At 38.7% G+C, this 23,687-nt stretch overlaps 2 protein-coding genes across 6 annotated transcripts in view; one reads left to right on the top strand and one right to left on the bottom strand.

The window, feature by feature from the left end:
- LOC131303407 (DNA topoisomerase 3-alpha) overlaps positions 1-23,687 on the bottom strand; it is a 42,468-nt gene that overhangs the window by 17,125 nt on the left and 1,656 nt on the right. For 2 of the 3 annotated variants that reach the window (XR_009192027.1, XM_058330254.1), the window contains exons 4-14: positions 23,481-23,602; positions 23,320-23,392; positions 22,620-22,736; positions 22,108-22,191; positions 21,434-21,613; positions 21,201-21,329; positions 18,772-18,846; positions 7,396-7,485; positions 7,148-7,252; positions 4,788-4,822; positions 3,436-3,565 (exon numbers count right to left, since the gene is read on the bottom strand). Coding sequence is in view for 2 of the 3 variants with exons in the window: in XM_058330254.1 (XP_058186237.1) it covers positions 3,436-3,565; positions 4,788-4,822; positions 7,148-7,252; positions 7,396-7,485; positions 18,772-18,846; positions 21,201-21,329; positions 21,434-21,613; positions 22,108-22,191; positions 22,620-22,736; positions 23,320-23,392; positions 23,481-23,602 (1,140 nt within the window). In the remaining variant the exon portion in view is untranslated. The remainder of the gene's footprint in view (positions 1-3,435; positions 3,566-4,787; positions 4,823-7,147; positions 7,253-7,395; positions 7,486-18,771; positions 18,847-21,200; positions 21,330-21,433; positions 21,614-22,107; positions 22,192-22,619; positions 22,737-23,319; positions 23,393-23,480; positions 23,603-23,687) is intronic. The other variant, XM_058330255.1, reaches the window with a different exon arrangement.
- On the top strand, positions 8,835-11,853 carry LOC131303408 (uncharacterized). Of its 3 annotated transcripts, none has more exons than XR_009192029.1 (3): positions 8,835-9,904; positions 10,025-10,833; positions 10,929-11,853. XR_009192029.1 is itself a non-coding variant. In XM_058330256.1 (2 exons), exons 1-2 carry the CDS (start codon positions 9,643-9,645, stop codon positions 10,366-10,368), a joined length of 606 nt encoding a protein of 201 aa, XP_058186239.1. In that variant the 5' UTR covers positions 8,835-9,642; the 3' UTR covers positions 10,369-11,853. The 3 variants fall into 3 exon arrangements, 1 of the variants encoding a protein (XP_058186239.1); XR_009192028.1 differs by having other exon boundaries at positions 10,025-11,047; positions 11,141-11,853; XM_058330256.1 differs by having other exon boundaries at positions 10,025-11,853.

Below are 23,687 nucleotides of genomic sequence, written 5' to 3'. Positions count from 1 at the left end.
TCTCTCGACTCTCTCTTGCTTTCTCCCATTCTCCACCAAATTTCAACCCATAAACCCAAGAACCTCAAAGATCCACCTCCATTCTGCCTCTCAATCATAGTCTTGAGCTTGTATCTCGTGGGTTTTGCTTGGAGGAGGAGGATTCGGTTGATTCAAGCCATTGGAGTTAAGGCTTGCTCGTTTGATCTCATGATTGAGCTTCCAATCTTTGAGGTAGGGATTTCTTGCTTCTTCTATGCGTTTACAATGTTCTAAAAATCGCTAGGCACTAGTCGAGCAAAAAAGGGGCACCTAGCGCCTAGGCGCCAACTAGTCGGCTGCCTAGCGCCTGGGCGGGGATTAGGCGGCTGACTAGTCGGCTACCTAATCTAGGCGTTGGACCACTGCCTAGCGCCTAGGGAGCCGACTTTTAGAACACTGTGTGTTTATGAGTTGATTTCATGCTTGGATCGCGCCTTGTTTTGTTGTTGAAGTTGGGTGTTTGTTTTCTGGAAAATCGCTGGTCGTAACTGCTAGGTATCGATACCATTTTGCATTGGTATTGATACCAATTCATTATCTAGAAGACAGACCTAGGGGTATCGATACCTGTGCAAAGAGGTATCGATATCAATGCCTTAGGGGTCAGTTTTGCTCGTGTTGTTCCCACATCGATTGTTTTGACTCCCAATCACTTCTAACACCTTCTAAACATCTTCAAACCACCTCTAAACTTGATTGCTCGTCCTCCAATGATTCATTGATCACCCTTGCCCTTTTGGCTCTTGTTGTATGGAAGTCAAGTGTTGAATTAGTTGAATACGGCCCTCGTACGTTATCTATGCATTTGGTTGATTATGTGGAGTTTTGTGACTCGTTATATGAATGATACGAACTTGCTATGCATTATACACTATGACAATGAGGTTTGGGAATTGGAAAACATGAAAACGGAACAATTGAATGGCATAATGACTACCACGAATCCACCACTAGGTGAGATGTTGGAAATGGGGCGCACAAGGTCCCAAACACCCGGAATTGAACAGATCCACCAATCAGAGAGATGCCGGAAAGGAAAGGGGCGCACAGGTCCCAAACACCCAGAAATCAAAATCGAGACATGTAACATAACAGAAACGGATAATTTAGTTATTGCTTAAGCTATGTGGTTATGAGATGTGATTGTTCTAAGCCATAAGTTCTTGCCCATTTGAGATGCCCTATTGTTCTTCGTGTTCTTTCCGGTGCATTGATCATTTCATTGGCATATAGTGTAAGCATAGATTTCTCTACTTGGCTAGTGTAGCTCACCCTATCATTATTTTTAAGTACACCTCAAGGGCATTGACATGGAGTGCTTGACATGCATGTTGATATCATTCTTTTGAAAGCTGACCTTGAGAAGTTACTTTAGCATCTTATGTAAATCGTATTTTGGAAAGATGTAATTGTAACTCTGAATTTGTACTCTTTCACTCTGGAAATCATATAAACTCTGAACTCTACTTCCTTTGACATATTTTGGGAACTTGGGGCCGAAGTGCCATAATTGTAATCTTCGAACATTGATCACACTCGTATGAACGACAAAGGGAAAGTCTTTTGGGGTATTAATATGTATATAGCGACAGGTTTTCCATTTAAAGTTATGAATTTTATTATTTTGAAAATCGTGGACGTGACAATCTTCATGTGGGAGTCTCTCCTCACATTCAAAGATAGAAACATCATCAATATCTTCATTTGCATACTCATCGTACACGGGAATTCCTATCGTTTCCAAGTTCCTCATTTTGGAAACTCATTAAAGACGGGAAGGTCTTCGAAACCACCATCTTTTTAAATCAACTCCAAGCTCTTCACGTGAGAGCTCATCAAAGATAGGAATATCATGTGAGAACTCATCATAATAACATTGCTCTTCGTCCTTCTCAAATGCATCCAGGTTGAGGCTTGTCTCTTTCTCAAGCACATCCGGTTTGAGGTTTTTAGGACTTAGAATCACAGTAACCATCAATATTCTTGAATGAAACGGACAAATGTTGCAACTTTTTCTCTAAAGTAGCAACTTCTCTTTTCAATAACATTAGTTGCACCTTATCATACAAGGTAGCAACTTGTTCACTCAACTCTTTAATCTCATTCCTATTTTCATTTGAATTGCAATCATTTTCCCTTCCACATTGTGGAATAACCTTCAATCCTTCACCTTTGTTCACCAAAAATCCTCTACCTCTACCTCCCCTTCTTCCTCTACCTTTTTGAGCCATTTCAATGGTAAAATCAGCCAACTCAATAGCAGACCCGGTCAACTCAGTCCCAAACAGACCCAGTTAACTCAATACCCAGACAACTCAGCAAACACACCCAAACTTGAGCAAAATCAAACCCAATCAGAAAATCAACCAGCAACTACCCTTTCTACAACAAATTTGAGCCCAAAATCGAAGGAAATCAAGCAGAAATCAACAAAAACTAGCAGAATCACCTGTTTAAGGTCTGAAATCAGTTGAATAAGGTCAAATCGAGTCTCAAAATGAGCTATATAGGCCCCGAATCAGATCAAATCGAGTTAACCCATGCAGATCTGGTTGCAAAAGGACTCGAATCATGTAGAACAGCCTTCAAATCACCAACCAAAATAGGCTTCGATTTTGGTGTTTCTGAGTTCAATTCACTGTGACAAACTCGTACAAGTCGATTGCAAGGCTTTGCAGTACAAAATGCACTCAAACTTATTCGTGCAGGTTGGATTTCGGTTCGAATCAGCCAAATAAGGGCTGGATCCAGTGTAAAATAGTGCGAAATAGGGTTTTGAGTAGTGGGCCGAGGTCGAATGGCCTTAATCAAGCATCATCGAGTGCAAAATCAGCTGGAAGTTGTTTTTGGTAGGCTGAACAATGAAATCAGGTCCGAAATTGGTGAATCCATGGGTGTTTAGGGTCAAAATCGAAAGATGGGCTCTTGGGTTGAGTAGATCTACAAATTACGAGTGGATTGGGGGCTCCGATGAGATTTTTCAGCGCCGTTTAGGGTCCAGCGAGGTTTCCCAGTGAGGTTTAGGTTTCCAGTGAGATGAACGGTCAGGATCGAGCCTAGAAGCTCTAATACCAAATGATGCAAACGAAATCAAGGATAGATTTCCATAAGAGTGATAAATCCCTCAAATGGGAATACAAGGAGAAAAAGCTCTCAAATATCTATTATCAATATATCAAAAGTTACCTAATGAGCACTCTAGACTCCTATTTATAGACCCTCTACTCCAAAGGACTCAAAATGACATACATACCTTAAACCTACTGCATCATGTAATATTGTGATTTTTCCAAACATCAGAAACTTTCATGCATTAATTACATGGATGGCCGCAGAATGATTTGGATAGATGGCTACAGAATAATATTGTTAGAATAATACCAAACATAATCAATTGTTCATGTACTGACTTACATCTAGGAAGCAAGCTTTCATCTGCTCCAAGCATGTTTCCAGTACTTCAGCTTTTCTCTTTGCCCCCATGCTAACTAATTTCATGTCACTCTCCATCATAGCTCGAAGATATGGTTTCCAAAGTTCATAACTGAGAAGAATAACCAAATTTATTATGATTCATTATAGCCAATCGATATGAAGATTCCCTACGGAGAGAAACACTAAATGGACCTTTACGAGGTAATCGAAATGCACGTATCTCCACCGTGCAGCATTATGGTGGAAACTTTTCCATACAGTGGAGATGGATGTGGTAAGACTTGCCAAGAGAAAATTAGAAAGGAAAACCTTTACGGAATGCTACAGGCAGGGACGAATACAAGTGGGGGCCCAGGCCCCCATCGATTTTGTAAAATTATATTAATTTTTTAAAATATTTCAATTATACCCAATAAATTTGCGGTAGTGTTCTAATTTAATTACTCAAGATTTTCATTATGAGGATTTTTGTCCGATCTATTTCTTCGAGTGCTAAATTTTCACACCATCTTTTTGTGCAAACACAACCCTTTCTTCTTATTTAAGATGAAATTACAAATATAATCATCAATTCGTTATTCTACCAGAAGGAATTATAAATGTACATGTTAAGTTTACTAATTTGTGTGCCCCACTAATGCAAATTCTGAATCCATCCCTGGCTAAAGGTAGCTCCAATGGAACATAAGATGAGAGAAAATAGATTAAGGTGGTTTGTACATGTTTATCATATATCGATATAAGCGGTAGTTAGAAAGAGTGATAGTTACAATAAAGGGTAGCACAGGGGGTACACCAAAATTTGACTTTTGAGGCGGTAGTTTGAAAAGATTTAGGTTTGTTGGATATCGCAGAAAAGGATGTCCCCAATAGAGCTCAATGGAGAAAAACGGATTCAAATATCCGACCACAAATGATTGGGAGTTAAGGCTTGATTGGGTGCAGTTTGGTTCATTGTTGCTACTTAACCTTAACATTAGCAGCTTACCTATTCTAGAACTAACAAATTATGTACACAAAGGTACTATTGAAAAGCTTGATATTAATTGTTAGGCCCATTCCCTAACAACTTAAACTTTTGAGACCATTCAAAACTTAACATGAGATTGGAGCTCAAGTTGGAGCAGTCTTGGGTTCTAGTGTCTCTATTTGCATTTGTTCCCTGTTCAAATTCTGTTTCTCCTTCATATCCAGTTTTGCTCTATGAACATTCACATCTCCATTATCATACTCTACAACCATCATTAGAAGGCTGAGTTAGAGGAGCGAATGAAAGACCAATGTCTAATAAGAAACTATCGCTAGAAAAGAAAAAACAGTGAACTATTTACCCCATGTCATCATATCCCATTACCAGCGCCTCACCCTGAAATCAAATCAGAAGCACATCACTAGATTGAAATAAAATCTTGTAGAAGTGGCACACAATCTAATTGCAACAAACTATTCCTATCAAAGCTCACACACCAAACAATAATGGTAAATCAAAACAATGTAACCGTACTCAAAACACAACAATGATATATCTGCAAAAAAGATACAATAGTCGCTCCCCATGAGAAATCAATGCCATGCATAACACAAAAATTACTCACTCAAAAACTACTTTCACTTTTCTGGGGTATTCACACGTCTCATATAATTAGCTGATGTAAACAGCTGTGTAACAACAGTTCATAAAGCATCGTCGCCGGTAAAGTGCCGAGAGGTCATGTGCACCCTAGTTTACCTGGTAATTTTCACAATGGGAATAACCTAAGTAAATTGGCCAATAGAGCTACAACAGGTTGTGGAGACACAGTGCCGTAGCCAGAAATTTGTACCAATGGGTGCACAATTCCTACACGAGACTTTGCTGTGAAAAACAAAAAATAATCTCTCTTTTTGACAAACCTGGCATGCCTTGATTTTCTTTTGCACTATTTCTTCAAGACATATCCCTATTTGAAAAGTGTTTAACTATCGCATTATCTAAAAATAGCTACGGAAAAAAATTCGAGAATGGTTTTATGTTGAAATTATAAGTTTCCCAAGTAAAATAGTTTTTATTCTTAGATCTAAACAAATCATCTTAACACAAAAGATAGAGGTATGATTAATAGATTTAAGAAGAAAAATAGAAAAAGGGAGAAGGTAAAAAGGAGCCTTGCTTAACTTGCATTTTCTGATAAGATAGTAATTATAATTCCAAAAACATGTTGTTTTGAGGGCGAAAGTTTAGTGAATAGAGGCTTGGTTGTGAGTAATTAATTATTCAGTGATTTTGGGGCATCCACATCTCCAAGTGGTGCCCCAACACCCATCTCAATCACATATTTAGGTTGGACTCATATTTAATTTTGAGTCCCTCATGAATATGTGATGGAGAAGAGCATTGGAACACCATGTGACGGCACCCCACAAACACGCAATAATTTTTCCTTCTTCGAATCGTAGTATTCTATTTTTTTACAAATGCAAAAAAAAATACCAAAAGAATCCGGTGGGGTCCTATGCCGTCCCTAAATATCTCCGCCGCTGGACATCCATACAAAGAAAACGAATGAATGCACATGTGCGAATATACATCTTAGTTGCAGGAACCTTCAACTATGCCCACATTTCTTCATTGGGAACGCGTTTCCGTCGGAGGAAACTCCAAGAAACTCGTTCCATGACGATGGGAACTCATTCCTAACCTATACGGGAACTTACACCCAAAAAACGGTTGAGAGACTTACGATTCGAGCTGCAATTGGTCCCTTTAAAGTTGTTTTGATCTTAACCTTCTAAAGTCATAATAATGACTTTAACTTTTATACCTACTTATAATGCACAACAGCTCTATTTTGTAATCATGTGCTACAATAAAAATATTGAAACTTAACTAGAAACTCATACTTTTAATAATATTTATGTGGTCGAATAATATTTTCATTTTGACATTTAACTATACAAAAATCAACAAAAATATTTATAATTTTAATAATTTTTCCTAACCGCTCCCCAATGGCGCTCCCACACTTCTATGATCATCTGCTCCCCCGTCCCCGCTCCCACTTCGTGCAACTATAATATACATGCATGTTCATCTCACAAAGGCACTCGAACAGAGAAACTGAGGATAGAGAAAAACATCTCCTTCCATTGCCCCTAACCTCGCACCAACCATGTAAGAACCTTAACAAAGACGCTCAAGCAAGTTAAGCATGAAATATGGCCTTTTCATAGGAATTTGGAGATTAGTGCTTTCACTAATGGGTGCTTCTGGATCAACTTATGAATAAATTGAACGATGAAGATTTACTCCACAAATAAGTTTATTCTTGTAACGAAAGTAAGAATTTTGTCCCACAGACCCTCAACATTTTCTGACGCATCATCAAACAATGTTTTGGTTCCTCTCGATCCAAATAGCCTAAAGAGCCACAGAAACTAGGCAAGTGCATAAAACCCAGCTTTCTATTCCAACCAAAGCCATTGAAATGAGTATAAAGCATTTGAATCAGAGAGGATTGTAAGAAATGTTTAGTATAAAGCCTCCAAAAGTTTTCCTTTTCCCCATGCTTAGCATAAAAAAAATCAAGCGCATAATTATTTCCATTTATAGGATTTTACCTTAATACATAAAGAATGTGGGGTAAAAAACAATTGCAAGGTGAAAAAAATGGACTTAAAAGGTCTAGTAATAGCTGGAGCTGTGTAAACTTACAAGATTGGTCGGTGAAAAGCGAGTGTTGGAGTCCTTGGTGGCATAACATCGATCAAGCAGCTTTTTAATGTGGTCATGCATTGTGGCATCTGTCCCAATGCCTGCCTAAATTAACTCAAAGAAAAACGGTAATTTCATAACCCCTAATACCCAACATCTCAAAGAACTTATGACTACATTACTTAAACCATAGAAGAAAAGCACAGAATCAAAACGGAGTACATCTAAATAAAGTACTATATCCTGACCTTGTCCATAGAATTAAGCAAATCGGCTTCACTTAAAAGCGTTGGTGGCCTGGTAACTCCTGAATCAAGAGTCAATGTTGTCGGGGCAAACTGCAATATTACGAGATCATGTACGTCAATCACCCAGTATTATCATAGAGACTCACACCAACTAATGCAAATCGAACGAAAAAGGATGCACAAGTGTTTCCTTATCTGAAATATCTTCTCCCTCCCTTTTCTCCTAGTGAGAGGCTGTTTGGTTGATTTTATTCAAATATCATACTATTTAATCTTTTATAGAAAAAAATACAATGTTAGATTCCTTTATTATTCAATTATTGAGCTATACAAAACACCTAAGCTTTACTTTTTATTACTATTAGGAGTTACGCATTTTCGTATTAGTGAGTGATGATGTATTTCTCCATCTTATCTGTACTCTCGCGCTATATATCTACAATATATGTGTTAGGGTTTATCCAACACCTTAACACTTTTCAATAGCCCTCTAACAACATGATATCAGACCATTGTACCCTCCGCTACCACCCAGCACCCTCAGCTGCAGTCACCCTCCCTTGCGGCTAACCTTATCCCCAACAAAACCCTCTAAATCTAGCTGACAGCCCTGGCAGAACAACCCCACCCTATCGATAGCCCTTGCCCATCATTCTAGTGTGTTTCTTGTCAATCTCTATTATTGTTCGCTCTCGATTCGTGGTTTGTACTGATATTTCGCTGCCCGTCATGGTTTTCTCTTGTTGGTAAGCTGTTTTCAATTTTCCTTCATGGTTTGAGTCTTCCTTCATTTGTTGCAAGTAAGTTGTTACTTCCGTTCTGATATAGTAGGATCGCGACTTCGGATGTTTTTGTTCCCCATAGTTTTGCCCTTGTGTGAAGCTTCATAATGATTTTAAAAGCGCACGAAGCGCGAGCTGTAGCGCGAGGCACAGCGCGGCGCAAGGTTTATGCTTCAGAACTGTGGGCTATAGCACAGAACACAAAGGCACAAGAAAGGCGCTGAGGTGCGCGCTATAGCACGAGGCACCAAAGCGCTGAGGCATGCGCCTTTTGCTCTGAGGTAAAAATTGATCTCACGTTCGCAATGCACTGAATAATTTCTTCCTTTAAATCGATGGGAGCCCTATTCAATTGACAAACCAGATCGAGCAACAGCCTCTTCGACGATTCAGAGTCTCGGACGACGAGCAGCAGCAGCTTCTTCTTCTCCGGTCTCCCTCTCCCTCTACCTCTCTGATAGTCTACTCCAGTCTCCAGGTAACAGCTACTACTTCTTCTTCTCTTTCTTCTTCTTCTTCCTCCTCCTCTCACCGTCCTACATCTGCTGCTTCTTCTCTTCTTTTTCTTCCTCCTCCTCTCACCTTCTTCTTCCTCCTTTTTTTTCTATTTTCACCGACTATCCAAGACGGCAGGACCCCCCTTTTCTTTTTTTCTTTTTCCAGTCACGCTCACCTACTTCTTCTTTTTTTTCAGCTCTATTTAAAGCACAAAGTATTTTTGCAGTTTGTTGTATTTATTTGTACTTGTTATTTGTAGATGACATCTGAAAATTCTAATAAAAAGGACCCTGGTTGGAAGTATTGCGAAAAGGTTGATCCACACAATAATACCAAGTTGAAATGTATTTTTTGTAACGAAGTGAAAAATGGGGGTGTGTCAAGAATCAAGCAACACCTTGCAGGAGGAGCTAAAAGGAATACGGTGGCATGTCGCCGATGCCCACCTGAGGTTAGAGAGGAGATGAGGGAGTTTATACGTAAAAGGGATGAAGCAAAGAGTCAAGTTAAGTCTATACCAGATTTTGATGATGAAATGAATGATGATGATTATGACCCTGACGATAATATTGTTGAATCCAATCCCCGTTCTAAGAAATCTTCTACTCACAAAAGCACGACCTCCGCATCCATTCATTCTAAGCCTAAGAAACCAAGAACCATAGGGCCTCTCGACACTTACTACACTCCTGAACCAGAGATGGTGGTGGAAAATAGAAAAGCCAAAGGTAGACAGCCAAAAATTGATGAGAATGAACCACATAAGAAAATATTGAAAGACCGGGCTCATTAGGCTATTGCAAGGTGGATATATGATTGTGGGATACCTTTAAATGTTGTGAACAATGATAGTTTTGCGCCAATGATAGAGGCTATTGGGCAATACGGTCCGGGTTTGCCCCCACCAACTTATCATCAAGTGTGAGTTCCTCTTCTAAAAAAAGAGGTGAAACATGTTAACAAGTTGATGGAGGAGCACAAAAAAGACCAAGAACAATATGGGTGTACGCTAATGAGCGATGGGTGGACTGATAGAAGAAATAGAACATTGATGAATCTTTTGGTGAATTCTCCGAGAAAGACCATGTTTCTTAAATCTATGGATGTGTCTGGAATTGTGAAAGATGCAGAAATGATATATGAATTGCTTGATGGGTGGGTGGAGCATATTGGAGAAGCAAACGTGGTTCAAGTTGTTACGGATAGTGCCGCGGCAAGTGTGGCGACAGGTGAGAATTTCAATTTGCTATTTGGTTGTGTTACTAGAAGTTATGAACAATTGAAAATCACTTATTATTCTAGACTTCTAGTTCTAACTTCTAACACCACTTATTTATAACAATTACCAGGGAGGTTGTTGGAGGCAAACCGACCTCACTTGTTTTGGTCTCCATGTGCTGCCCATTGCTTGGACTTGATGTTAGAAGACATTTTCAAGTTACCAAATTTGAAGACAACTTGGGAAAGGGCAATAATGATGCATGGTTATATTTATAATCGACCCTCTTTGTTGAATATGATGAGGCAATTTACCCAGAGGAAGGAGCTCGTTAAGCCGGCAAAAACTCGGTTTGCAACCGGCTTTTTGACTTTACAAAGGGTTTATGAACAAAAGGGAAACTTAAGGAGATGTTTGCTTCAGAGAAGTAGACCAATAGCAAATGGGCAAAAGAGCAACAAGGAAAACATGTAGAAAAAGTCATGTTGATGGCCTCATTTTGGAGGAATGTGCTCCTTACTCTCAAGTTCGCATCCCCACTTGTTAAGGTACTTAGATTGGTTGACGGAGAAGTCAAGCCTCCAATGGGATACATTTATGAGGCTACGGATCGGGCTAAAGAAACTATTGCAAATTCCTTCAATCAAAATAAGGAGATGTATGATGAGGTCTATAAGATAATCAACAAGAGGTGGGAATCCTAATTGCATCGGCCTTTGCATGCAGCTGGTTTTTACTTAAATCCTGAATTTTTTTACAAAGACCCAGAGGCTTGCAAAGTTCCAGAAGTCATTGGAGGCCTATACAAATGTATCACAAAGTTGATTCCCAATACTGCTACACAAAACCTTGTTTGTGTTGACTTGATGAAGTATGAGAAAGCTGAAGGACTCTTCGGTAACCCAATGGCAAAGAGGCAAAGAAATACAAGGGCACCAGGTATCACCATGTTAACCTTAATCTAGTAACTAATTTAAGTCCTAAGAGTTGCACTTTAAGAATGTTTTCCAATATCAATATTCTATGGTGTGTAGCTGACTGGTAGGCCTCATTTGGTCATGACACTCCCGACTTGCAAAAATTTGTTGTCAAAGTTCTTAGCCTTACTTGTAGTTCCTCGGGATGCGAGCATAATTGGAGTGTCTTTGAGCATGTGAGTATATGATAATCAAGTTCATTCATTGACTTCCTTTAGTTATGTATGATCATGAATTTAAGTCCCTTTTATAATTAATTGTTAATGCAGATTCACACAAAAAAAAAAAGAAATAAACTAGCTCAAAAGCGTCTCAATGATTTGGTATTTGTTAAGTACAATAGAGCATTGAAACACCGATACCTCAAACGTGATCGCATTGATCCCATATCCTTGAAAGATATTGATGAGAGCAATGAATGGTTGGTTGGGAAGATGGAGGAAGAATTTGTGTTCGAGGATGATGATTTGAATTGGGATGATGTTGCTTTAGCTTCTGGAGCCGAAGAACCAAGGAAAACAACTAGAGCATCAAGTTCAAAGCCAACAGACTCAACAACTATCGCGAAAATGGCAAAACCAACTCCAAAGGCTAAGGCTTCAAGAGGAAAGACATCTCTTATAGATGAGGAGAATGAAGTGGGAGAATGGGAGACGGATGATGAGGAGGAAGATGTGGAAGGATATAAATCAAAATAATCATCAAATGATGATGAAATTGAAGATGAAGTTCTTGGTTCTAAGAATGATGATTAATAATAATGCCTATGCATGCCTCTAGATTTTATTGCCTTTAATCCTTTTGTTATGTCTCTAAGGCTAAACATTATTATGTTAGCTTTTCATGGATGATATATTATGTTTAGTGTTTGGTACTTTCGTTTAACCATTGACATGTTATGTTTTATGACATGTGAAAGTTTTAAAAGTGTTTGTTTGTGTTGAAAACTTGTTCTAATAAAATTTGCCTCGTTGCAAAGAAATTTTTTTTTTTGTGCTTCGCGTCAATAAAGCGCGCACCGCGCCTTGCGCTAAAGCCCCAGGGGACCGTTGTGCCTTTCACCATTTAAAACAGTGAAGCTTCATAAGGCTAGTGATCAGTTGGTGGTTGCAAAGTTTTCAGAGGCGAAAGCATAGGTCGAGGCTATAGACCTCTCATAAGGCAAGGCATTTGCATTTGAAGTTTTTTAATTTTTTATTTGTAAACAACTAAAAATACCATAAGGATAGTGTTTGTGTCAAACAAAGGTGTCTCAAGGGGGAAAAAAAAAAACAGAAAACAGTAGGTAGAATTCACTAAAAAAGTATGTTTAGGCATAAAAACATAGTGCATTAATAGATCAAACTTTCAAAAGCACACTAAATCGTCTTGCAAATACGCGAAAACCTGGCGTCTTTGCCCCAACAACTTTAAATGACCAACTCCTTACAAAAGAACAAGAATTGACTCTTCTGAGGTGTTTGTCGCCGTCACTATATGCCCCCAATGGATGGGCGAATGCTTATGTGGTTCTTTGCCTAAAAATTAATGCCCAGAGGCATTTTTGTTGTGCCTTGTCTCAAGGAGAGCCGCAAAGCGAGCCCCAGAACTGCCTTTGAAAACATTGAGTGGTTATTTAGTTGTTTATTTCTCTACGTTTGTGAGTTGTTGAATTTTCATTATTTGTTGGGATTTTGCTGCTCATTATGCCCTGATTTATTTGCTACAGCTAATATTTTTAAATCCAATTCTACCTATAATGTCGCTGCTAGTTTTTCTGATTCTCCTTGGTCTTTTGAATATGTTCCTCCTTACCTCCACTCGGTTGGATGGCAAGAATTATGTCGCTGGGGCTAAGGCTGTTGACGTGTTTCTTTTGGGCAAGTCACAATTTTTCTGTCGAATTGTTTATCCACCAAAGGATTCCTACATAGGTGGTCGAGAATGATAGAATTCGTATTTAGTTATGGAGTAGTATGGACTCTCAAATTAACAATACTTTGGCTTTCATACCTATTGCCAAACTTGTGCGCTGTCACCTATCAGACTAGGAGTTGTACTCAACTATTAATAATATGAATTTCATTAGACTTACTTTTCTCTTGCTCTTGGTGATCGTCTTTCCAAGATTATTATGCCAAGTTTGGTTATTGTGAGGAGCTCAACATTTACCAACCTATAGCGTGAGTTTATGCATGTGGCTCGATTTTGTATAGCTTGCCTTCGCCATATGACCCCATTCATTCAAGCTTCTGGGGCTCAGGATTTACCTTCTCTCAGTGAGGTGTTCAGCTGTCTCCATCAGTTGTCTGTATCTATGACTAATTCTACTTCTCTATTACACTTTGACCGTTTTGCGTAGGCTACAACTGTCACTGTGGTTTTTTCTCTTATGCATTAAGCCTTGGTGGTCAGGAGTCAAGGGGTGGTGGTCGTGGTGGATTTGGCCGTGATTCAGGTCATGATTTTGGATGTCATTATGGTCGTGGTGGTTTTATCATGTAAAGTCTGTGAGTTCAATAAACATCACTATCTGTTATTATCATGACTTCCATTCCAGAAAACATGATCACCAATCCATAAGTGTTTCTCAATTATCCCACACTCAGAAAGGTTACAAGTGTTACTTCACTTCCCTTCATCGTAATTTTGTCTACACTGATATAACACTTGATGTAAAGACCCGTGATTTATTCCCCTTTACTTTATTTATTTTAAATGTGAAATGTTTAATTTGAACCGAATTGTTTGTTCTCCAATGTGTATGTGTGGGTGTTCAAAGGATTATGGAAGTATATGTTTCTATGTTGTAATGATGTATGGAGGCGTTATGAGTGTGTTAGTGGTGATCAGGGATTGAATTGGTGGACGTTGGAAAAGTTTGAAAATTTCCGGGAGGTACCAGTACTAGATTTTCTTTGGTACATGTACCATTTGATCAGGGGCAAAACATTTATGACAGGTATTGGTACTAGCTTTTCTTCAATACCAGTACCACTCGAGCAGAACTGTAAATCTTGTGAAAGGTACTGGTACTAACCTTAACCCCAGTACCAGTACCACCTGCATTTTTTTTAAAAATTTCTGCACACGATCCGGACATCTATAAAAGGGTACCCTTTACTCTTTTCTCACCCCAACCACAACTTTCGCCCTAGAAATTGCCTCTATCACCTCTCTCTTCAACATTTCACCCAAACCACTTGATTTCTACATCAAACCAACCCCAATCTCCAAGATCACAAACCTCAATTTCACTTGGGTTCGAGTTTTACAAGCAATGGGTAAGTCTCACATCTTTTCTCTTAGCTCCTTCTCTACCACATTTTTCTCTCTCTCCTCACTATTGTACTTCGTTTTTGGGAAACCTAGACATTGAGTCTTGTGGCAAAGCAAGGAGGAAGGTTACTTTGGAGCGTTTCAAGCTAGATCAACTTGGTACCCTTAGGGTTTTGCTCAAAACCCACTTGGTAGGGATTTCTCTCTTCCTTTACATGTTTATGGGTTGTTCATGGTTGAGATGTCCATATCTCTTGCCTTTCTTGACTACTGCTTTGATTTATGTTGTGATCGTGAACAAATGAGTTCGATTCATGAGTATACATTGGATATATGGTAGCTTGAAGAACTTTAGAATGGCATTGATTAAATTTGATTCGTGAGTTTGGAATGTAGAACTTGAAATGGGATTGGAAACCATGAGGTCTCGAATGCTCAATAAAGGGATATCACGAGGTCCCAAACTAAATGCTCGGCAGGGGATATCACGAGGTCCCAAATGCTCGGATTAGTGTTAGGTCCACCATTCGGTGTGTTGCTAGGTGTTTGATGTGAAGTATTCTCATTGAACAAAAGCATGATTATTGTGATACACTGTGGATAACTTGAGATTAGATGGGATTGCGGTATTAAAATTCTTGTTTTTGAGCGTTGTGATTATGCTATAGGTTATACCTATTTTGATTAGCTCTTTCCTTATAATATTTTTTCCTTCACTCTCACATGACATCTTATTTGCATATAGAGTTGGTATGAGATTTCTCTACTGGGCTAGTGTAACTCAACCCTTCGTTTTATTTCAGGTACGGCCCAGTGGCAGTAGCATGGAGTGTCTAGCATGCAAGGACTGAAATTCTTTTGAAGATGAAATCGTAACTTCGGTTTGATTTCTTTTGACTTTGGAGGACAGTAACATACTTAAGTTCCACTTTCATCTACTCCTTGTGTAATATTGGGCAGTAGCCCCTTTAAACATAACTTTTAAAGTAGTTCCGAATCCTTGAATGAGCATGGCAAACCTTTAGTGGGTATATATGTAAAGTATTGTGGATATTTTTAATTATGAAAAGTTATTCGTAATTATGTTTAAAATTGAGGGAGTGACATTTGAAGAGTAGTCACCCTTTTTGTGTGCATTCTACCCATCTCATTCAGAGTTCTAGAAGTCGCAAGGCGCTGGTCGGGCGGTAGGGAGGCGCTTAGCACCTAGGATTGTGGATTAATTAACAGATTTTTTACTTTTAAAAAAATTCAACCACCCACCCCCAAGGTTTGAGTCAGTAGAACAACATAAGAAGAATAAAGCAATACATAATATTCAAAATAGAACATGGAAACTAAGTAGTACTTGTGTCAATGACAACACCACAAATAAATTGGTAGCCCTATATTATACTATGTCTGGACTAAAACAATAAGTAACTACTAACTAGTCCGTACAATAAACGAGACGCGAGAGAAAGAGATTAGAGAGTGACGAGAGTACTAGAGGAGAGACGCTATAGAGAGAAAAGAGACCAGAGAGAGAGAGGAGCAAACCAGTCATTCACAATCGAAGGAGCTTACGCCTAACCAGTCGTTCACAATCCAATCAAAGCAAAAGAGATTAGGTTAGTGAGATCTTTGATTATGTGTAGCGAATATTTATATTTTCTTAAAACTACACTAAAAGCCCTATAGCACATTATTACTACAGTTAACCCCCTCACTTTTGCTAAACTACACATTTATTCCCCAATTAATTCTGTCTAGCCGACTACTCCTAACCTGCTAGTCGCCGACTAATCCGGCCGCTAATCGTCCCCACAACTAATTCAACGCCTAGGCCCCTAGTCAAGGCGGCAGACCACCGCCTAGGCCGATTTTTCGAACACTAGTCTTATTACATGTTAGTTTTAGTTTTGTCATCTCCAATCAAACCATAGAAGGTGTGTGTTTTCCCACCCAAAGTTCTGCTTGCTCCACCGCAGCCCACTACAACGCCCTTTCATCCTAATGCTCAATAGGTATCCTATGATCACTTCTTCCCCACCCTTCGTGCTTTTGCTACATTTGTTTTATCTATTTTGTTCCTCACAATGTTTGGTAGGCCTTATCTCCTTTGGAGTGGCGGACAGCTATGGATGAGTGTTGGCTCTTCACATAATAGAACATGGCAGTTAGTTGCTCAAGGGGAGAGTTCTCAGGTGTGTAGTCTATGCAAAGCTGTATGGATTTATTGAGTATCCTAGAGTTTGGCCTAGCAAGGCAAGTGATTCCGAGATTTGGCATGTGTCGCTATCAATTTGATAATTTGTATTGCTCTCACATCTAACCAAAGGAAAATATTGTAGATTGTCTATGCGGATGATATTATCAATTCAGGAAATGATTGTAAATGCATTGATGAGTTGAAGGACTTAATGCTGCATTAGTTTCATAAAAAGATTGATAAACGATAGATATTTCTTTTGGAATATGAGGTGGCGCGATCCAAAGATGGGATTAGTTAATCTAAGAAAGAGTGAGGGTTGAATTGTTTGAGTGGGATTTATAGAGTCTAAACTTGTTGAGACACATATTGTTCCAATGTCACATTTTTTGTTTATCGGAGAGTAGATTGAAAATCCTGACCAGTATAAAGCGCGCTTCGTTAGTAAGGTGAACTTTCTTACAATAACACGTCTTCATATCACTCTTGCCGTTAGTATGCTGAGTCAGCTTATGTGTGTTGTACACATCTATGTTAAAGCTTTTACCGATTCAGATTAAGTAGACCATCTAATAGGAGATCCACTACAGGATATTGTACCATCCGTGGTGGAAATCTTGTTACTTGGAAAAGTAAGAAAAAAAGGGTTATTGCACGGTCTAGTGCAGAAGCAGAGCTCACAAACCATTTGGGTGCGCTCCTTTCTTGTAGCTATAGGGATCAGTGTGCGCCTATGAATCTCTAATGTGATAATCAAGCAGCAAGCAATTCACATTGCTTCTTGTGGTAGGTTTTTTTCTGATTGCACAACGTTTTAAGCGAGCGCATCCTGATTGAACTTGGAATAACGAGGTTACCCTACTCCTGCAAAAGCATCAACCAGTCAGAGACACTCTGGTCAGTGGTGTTTGGCCAGAATGCCCTCTGACGGCTAACATCACCGGAAACGGAAATAATCGGTTCAAGGATAATAGTGTTCTCACTCAGTATCGATCGTCCGATCCACTACTCCTTTGCTTGGGGTTCATATTTTAGGCTTCAAGTGAGTGTCACCTTGGATAATCTCGAGTTGTTATTCCATCATAAGCTACCATTTTGAGTAGATGATTTGATATCTCATGCGATCCTCCAATAGAAGGTAGTTGGCATATCACTTGAATTTGCATGGCTTGGGCAGCTCAGCTTAGCTGTATGCTTAAGCTCGGGTGAGAATTCGGGACCTTAGAGGATCGTCAATTAATCTGAGATTCTCAGACAATGATTATTGCAGAGCTTGCAACTAAGTGAATTCGGACCGCTAGTTATTCTGCCGACCTCTTTCCAGTGATGGGTCAGCACTTATCTAAATAACCTTTGTGCATCCCTTTGACTTTAAATTTTAATTCTTATTTGCCCTTGGAGCCTTATTAATTTCACCTACCATACATCTAATCAAGTTTTCCACGAGAGGACTACGCATATTGAAGTCATTTTTCATCGTGTTCGATAAAAGTTCGATGGTGGTATGATAGCTAATCCATTTGTGTCCGATCAATCCGGTTTACTAAGCCGTTGTTCAAGCTGCGATTAGAGTTACTGTCTAACAAACTGGGACCTTCAATATTTATTCTCTAGCTTCAGGATGAGTGTTAAGAGTTATATATTTTATAATTAGTAAGGGTATATATTTGTCTTTCGTCTTTAGCTTTGTACTCTATCACTATATTATCAATGATACACGTGTAATGTTTTAGGGTTTATCATACCGTAACCACTTTACATTAGCCCATGGCGATGCCATATTGAGCACTGTGGGTTCAACTGAAACCCCCTAGATTTTATATAACCTTGATTAGTTATGTACAACTTAACCCTGTGCAGTAAGTAATACATAGGCTAACCCTCTGGAATATTGACTTTGAACTTTGTACTTGGCTTGAAATTGTACTGGGTAACTAGATGATATATAACAATAGAGCGATATGCTTGTTGTGCAGATGCAATAAGTGTTTTTTCTTAACATTTTCTGAAACAAGACTGACGCCAATACTTACTCCTAGTCTATAAATGAGGCCACTTCTCCTTCCCTGCATGTTCTAGTGGATAGATCCCTACTCATCTTAAAAAAGCAACACTCCAGGTAAATAAAATAGCAGTACTTTATACGCATGATCTCCTTTCCCTCTCTCAAAAACAAAAGCACAGGTTTTTCAGACGGTACTTTTATTGTACTGAGGAGGCTTGATGATTTGACACAAGTCTTGAACCCAGATAATAGTTCTCTAGCATCACCCCTGACATTAGCTCTCTAACAACAGTTACCATACTTTCCTGTACATTTGCAAAAACCTTATTGTATCCTTTCAGTTTTAAGGTTATGATGAAAGCAAAGTAAAGCAAACTATACAGAAAGAGTACGCAACGTCTATTTAGAATAGTAAACAAGGTACTTGGGAGGATTATGTGACAAACCTGTTGCCCAAAAGTATATGTAGGGATCATCGAACCTCCCCAAGATTCGAACCTGTACACGTCCAAGTAATTTTTCTGGCCAACATATAGTGGAGAGGTCAAAATCTCAATAAAATAACGACACTAATGCCCCCACAATAAAAACAATAATTACAATTTCTAGGATGGTTATCAGAGGCTACTAAAGAAAAAAGTACCATAAAAAATCTCACACAAGAACATGGGGAAATTTTGATTTTAGAACATGTGAAATTTTCTTTCCACGTAAAAAAGACATTCAAATACACATTTTGTAAGGCCAAAGATACTTAAACTTATTATCCCACATCTAACCAAATTTGAAACAGCAAATAGTATACAAATGAAATTCTTCATCATGCTCATCTCACTGGTGACAGAATAATTGATGCCCTAGAGAATACATGCCAAGTTATTTGCTTTAGCCCTACCGTTGATGAATGATGATCATATGAAGTATCATGACGTAGTTAGTTGCTTAAGTTATCTTACTAAGTCAGCGTCACATTGCCAATGCCTATGTTGTTCACATTGTTAGTCTAATCAATTTGTCAATAACACTTGTTCTCTGCATTGGCAGATTTGTCACCATTTTTTTTGCGATATGCAGGAGATACTATTCTTATGTTAATTATTTTCTTCTACTTCAAACTTGACTCTTGAAACTTATGTTGATGGTGATTGGATCGAAGGTATCTCTAATAGCAAGGCCACTTCAGGCTTTTGTGTGTATCTCGCTTATTTCTTGGAAAACAAAAAAGCAACATGTTATTGCTAGTTTTGGGTATGCTGGATTGTAGGATAAGACAAGTGGGATTGAGGGGTGGGGGACCATAGGGGTCACATGTTGCCAACTGCAGTGTTCTAAAAGTCGACCGCCTAGGCCGACTCCCCGTCTATGGGCTAGGCGGTGGTCCAACACCTAGATTAGGCAACCAACTATTTTGCACCTAGTCCCTGCCTGGGCGGTTAGGTGGCTGACTAGTCGGCGCCTAGGAGCCAAGTGACCCTTTTCCGCCCAACTAGCACCTACCGACTTTTAGAACATTGGCCAACTGTTTATGATCCGATGTATGTGGACACTCTGGATCAATGAACAGATTGGACAATTGACTATATTTCCATTTAGTACCCCATAAGGCGGATTAGCTAATACTCTATGAGGGTATTATTAGCTAGTTCCCCCTCTCCAGATTATCTCCCTCTGCATCCAACACCCAAGAATAATCCTCATCTTTTTCTCCCATCTTTAGCCAACTCTAATCAAACACACTATAATTGATCCAGGTTCATACGATTCCATCCATTATTCCATGGACCCCACATGTCCCTTCTATTTCCATACTTAATCCCATCTTTTCCAATCGTTCATAAAAATACTCCGACAATCAAACGTGCCCTTCGTATACAAACTACTTGCTTGCCTTCTTTTAGGTTAGCACTATTGATTTTTCTTCCGTTGTCGTAGTATCTCACTTTTGGATACATGAGATTTCTATCATTCCCTTCTAAAGCTCTCATCTGCTAGAGGATTTCTAAAATCACTCAGACAACATTTGGTTTAGATACCTACTATACAATTATACCTAGATAACAATCACCAATGTAGGGATAAAACAGTAGACAAAGAAAGTAATGCAACAAATCAATCTCTTTCTGGTTTTTCAAATTCTATTAAGTTTTTAGTCTTTTCAAGCATCACTCTACTGAAACAGCTGAGAGGAATATGTGTATCAAGTTCTCAAACCTGGGATTACAAGAAAGAGATGATAAACATTCGAAGTGTTCTAATTTCTTAAGTTCACAGGATTGAAAGTCTTGTATGTGACCACTAACTAAAACCTTGTGGCTGAGAAGTCCATGTACGACATGCACAGATAAATATCAATGTCAAAAACAGATTTAGTTCATGCATTAACTTCATGAGCAACCTACCATAATTCGATGTCAAGAGCATCAGCATATTTTAAAAATCATAAACAACTAACCCAACTGAGCAAATCCAAAAAGAAATATTAAAAACCTCTTTGCCTAGTCAGTGTTCGAATCTTGATATGTCTGACCAGTAAACCCACACTGACATATAACACGCGCAACTGGTTTCACGTAACATACCTTTTGCTGACAAATTGGTGAACTCTGGAATGCTTCTTTTGAAAATGGAGTGCAGTTTAAAGTTATACTAATATCAATCTTGAGAAACAAACATGCTCCCTATCATTCAGAGGAGAAGTATATACGTATTTGCAAAAATCCATTAGCTGAGTCAAGCAAAAGTCCTATAATTATCACACCACAGTATGGTTTGAAACAACACATAAAACTACCCAAACTGCACAAAGCTCAAGGCTAGCGAGATAATCTTAAATTAAATGGCAAGGGAAGATTGAGGAACATGGCAGAAGACTCACTTCGAGTATTACTCTCCCAGATGCAGAAAACAATTCACCGGCAATATCAACCTCAACTGTAGTTTCAGCTCCTACCGCTGGTTTGGAAACACAGGCCAGGAAATGGCGAACAACCAGCTCATACAATCTCTGTACACATTAACAACATATTTTATGAAACCTCCATGACAAAGACCATGCAACTATTGGATTTTATCCTATATTAGCTTGAGTCCCATTATAATAGTACTAACATGGTGATCCTGACTCCATCTAGATTCTCCACTAGAAAACTTAGTCGGGTGGATGGGAGGATGCGCTTTGTCATCGTGGCCACCACCACTAGGGTTTCTCCAAAGTCCTTCTCCAGGGTCCAATAGTCGTTGAGCATATGAACCCCATACAGGATGCCCTTGTTGTTCTTGCACAATCGCCTAAATCAAAGAAAGATACCAAAAAGTCCTTAATCCGGCACAAGCGGCAAATGCAGCCATATGAGAAGCATTATCCAACATGAACTACATAAACAGATGCTTACTAAACTCGGAAAAGAGAAATTCCCAGAACTGAAATACCCAAAGTGATATTCAGTGAGTTTTTTCACGAAGAACTACATTGTTATCGCTAATGAGTTTGATTCAACTCCTTGGTAAATGCTGTTAAATGTCACATTCAATTGTTCAATCCCTCTAACCACTTTCACGAGGATTAAGAAACATTTATGAATAAAAATGATAACGAGTTTTCCAAAATTTTGAAAATATATTTCTATTTTGAGCTGTAACAGTCTGACAAAGATTCCTGGCTATTCGAGTGAAACAACCAGCTCAAATCGCAGGGCAGAAACTTGGTTATTTAAAGGCATTAACAATTTCTGTATAGCCAAGAAGTTGAGAATATTTGCCAATGTACAAATAAAGTTACTGACACGCAAATCAGTCCTCTGTGAAAAGCAATCAGTCTCTGTACGAGGGTAACTGATGAAACCAGCTTGGTAGAGGTCTTCCGCCACCTACAAAAAAAAAAACAGTAAAACAAGATTAACAAAAAAAAAAATCCAAGTTTCTTGGATATAGAGAATATTACTAAAATTGAAAGTCCAATAAAAACTATGTCTATATGAGTGATATCAGAATTCAGAGGTGCTAAAACTCGAATGCACTAGATCAAAAAATTTGAAAAAAGGTAACAGGTGGATATAAAAAGAAACAATTAAGATTTTTGAGTGTCATCATCTGAAAGGATGTAGTTTCGAAAACAAAAAAGATAAGGGCAATAACAAAACGTTTCTTGATTTTTTATTATAAAAAACTCAATTTTATAATCGAAGTATTCTCTATTCTGAGTAATTGGTATATATAGATGTTCAACGTATCAATTTAGTAAAGTCGAGAACATAAAGAAACTGTCAAACACCACAGCTGAGTTCCTGAAACGGACCTTCATGGTTTGCTCAGAACTTATCCGGAAGTAACGCGAGGCACGTTTCTCAAGCTCGATTGTACTTAAAGGATGGGGAGGATACTTCAGTTTCTCCTGTTGTCTAACTTTTGCGACCTGATGAATAGAAAATATAAGTATGAACTGCATAACATGAAAATGAGAAGCAGATATGTGATTGGTGTCGATATAGCTCTGAAAAGAATTTACATTATGTTTATCGGATAGTAAGCTGATTTAGAATTCCTCCTTCCATCAATTTTGTTTCTTTCTTCTTAATTTTGGCCAAGGTTGAACAGTAGCTTATTTTTGGCATCTTTGGTATTTCCCTGATCAAAAGTCCTTTAACCAACGAAAAAAATCATGATTTCACATTCATAATGAGACAAAAGGCCCAAAACCATGGCAAGAGTACATCTGATAGTGAGTTTAGATCAGAATTTGCCAGTCTAAGAAATCCGGTTATCAATCTAATATCCCTGAAGGTTCATGTTTAATCTAATGTGATAACTATGAGGCCTTCTGTACTATACTAGTGAAGCTTATCAACAAGCTTAGTGGTGGACCACTCTAGTTGCCTCACTTTACTGCAAGCTGAACCCCGATACCCTTCATGGTTGTAATTGGGAACAGTTAGACAGAGCTTCACAGCAGCATTAGTTGTAAAACATGAATTCCGTGCAACTTCTGTAACACTCACAGTTGCAGCGGGTTCCTGTATGCACATTTCATAGATTATCACTGCGCAAGTATAGTCAAACATGTGGCCACGCCTGAAAACCACAAAGCCAAGGAGTTTAAAACATCGACAACCGGACATGGAAAGATGACATTTAAGGTGGAAGATCCTGAGCATTTTACATCCAATTGAAGGTAGCAATGCCTTCATCCGAGTTGTGAGTGCAGTTGATCGTCCAGAATTCTTCAGGCTCGTGCGATTGAATCTCCCAATACCGTTCCACAATAAAGCCTAGTGTCGGGAACTGCAGTAGTCGATGACAATTAGAAGATTGGGATAAAACATGACACTTCCTTGTCCAAGCTACGAACTTGCAGATTATAGGCTTT

Source organism: Rhododendron vialii, chromosome 10a, assembly GCF_030253575.1.
Source record: "Rhododendron vialii isolate Sample 1 chromosome 10a, ASM3025357v1".
Classification (NCBI taxonomy): Eukaryota; Viridiplantae; Streptophyta; class Magnoliopsida; order Ericales; family Ericaceae; genus Rhododendron; species Rhododendron vialii.
This window is presented reverse-complemented; position numbering and strand designations above follow the sequence as displayed.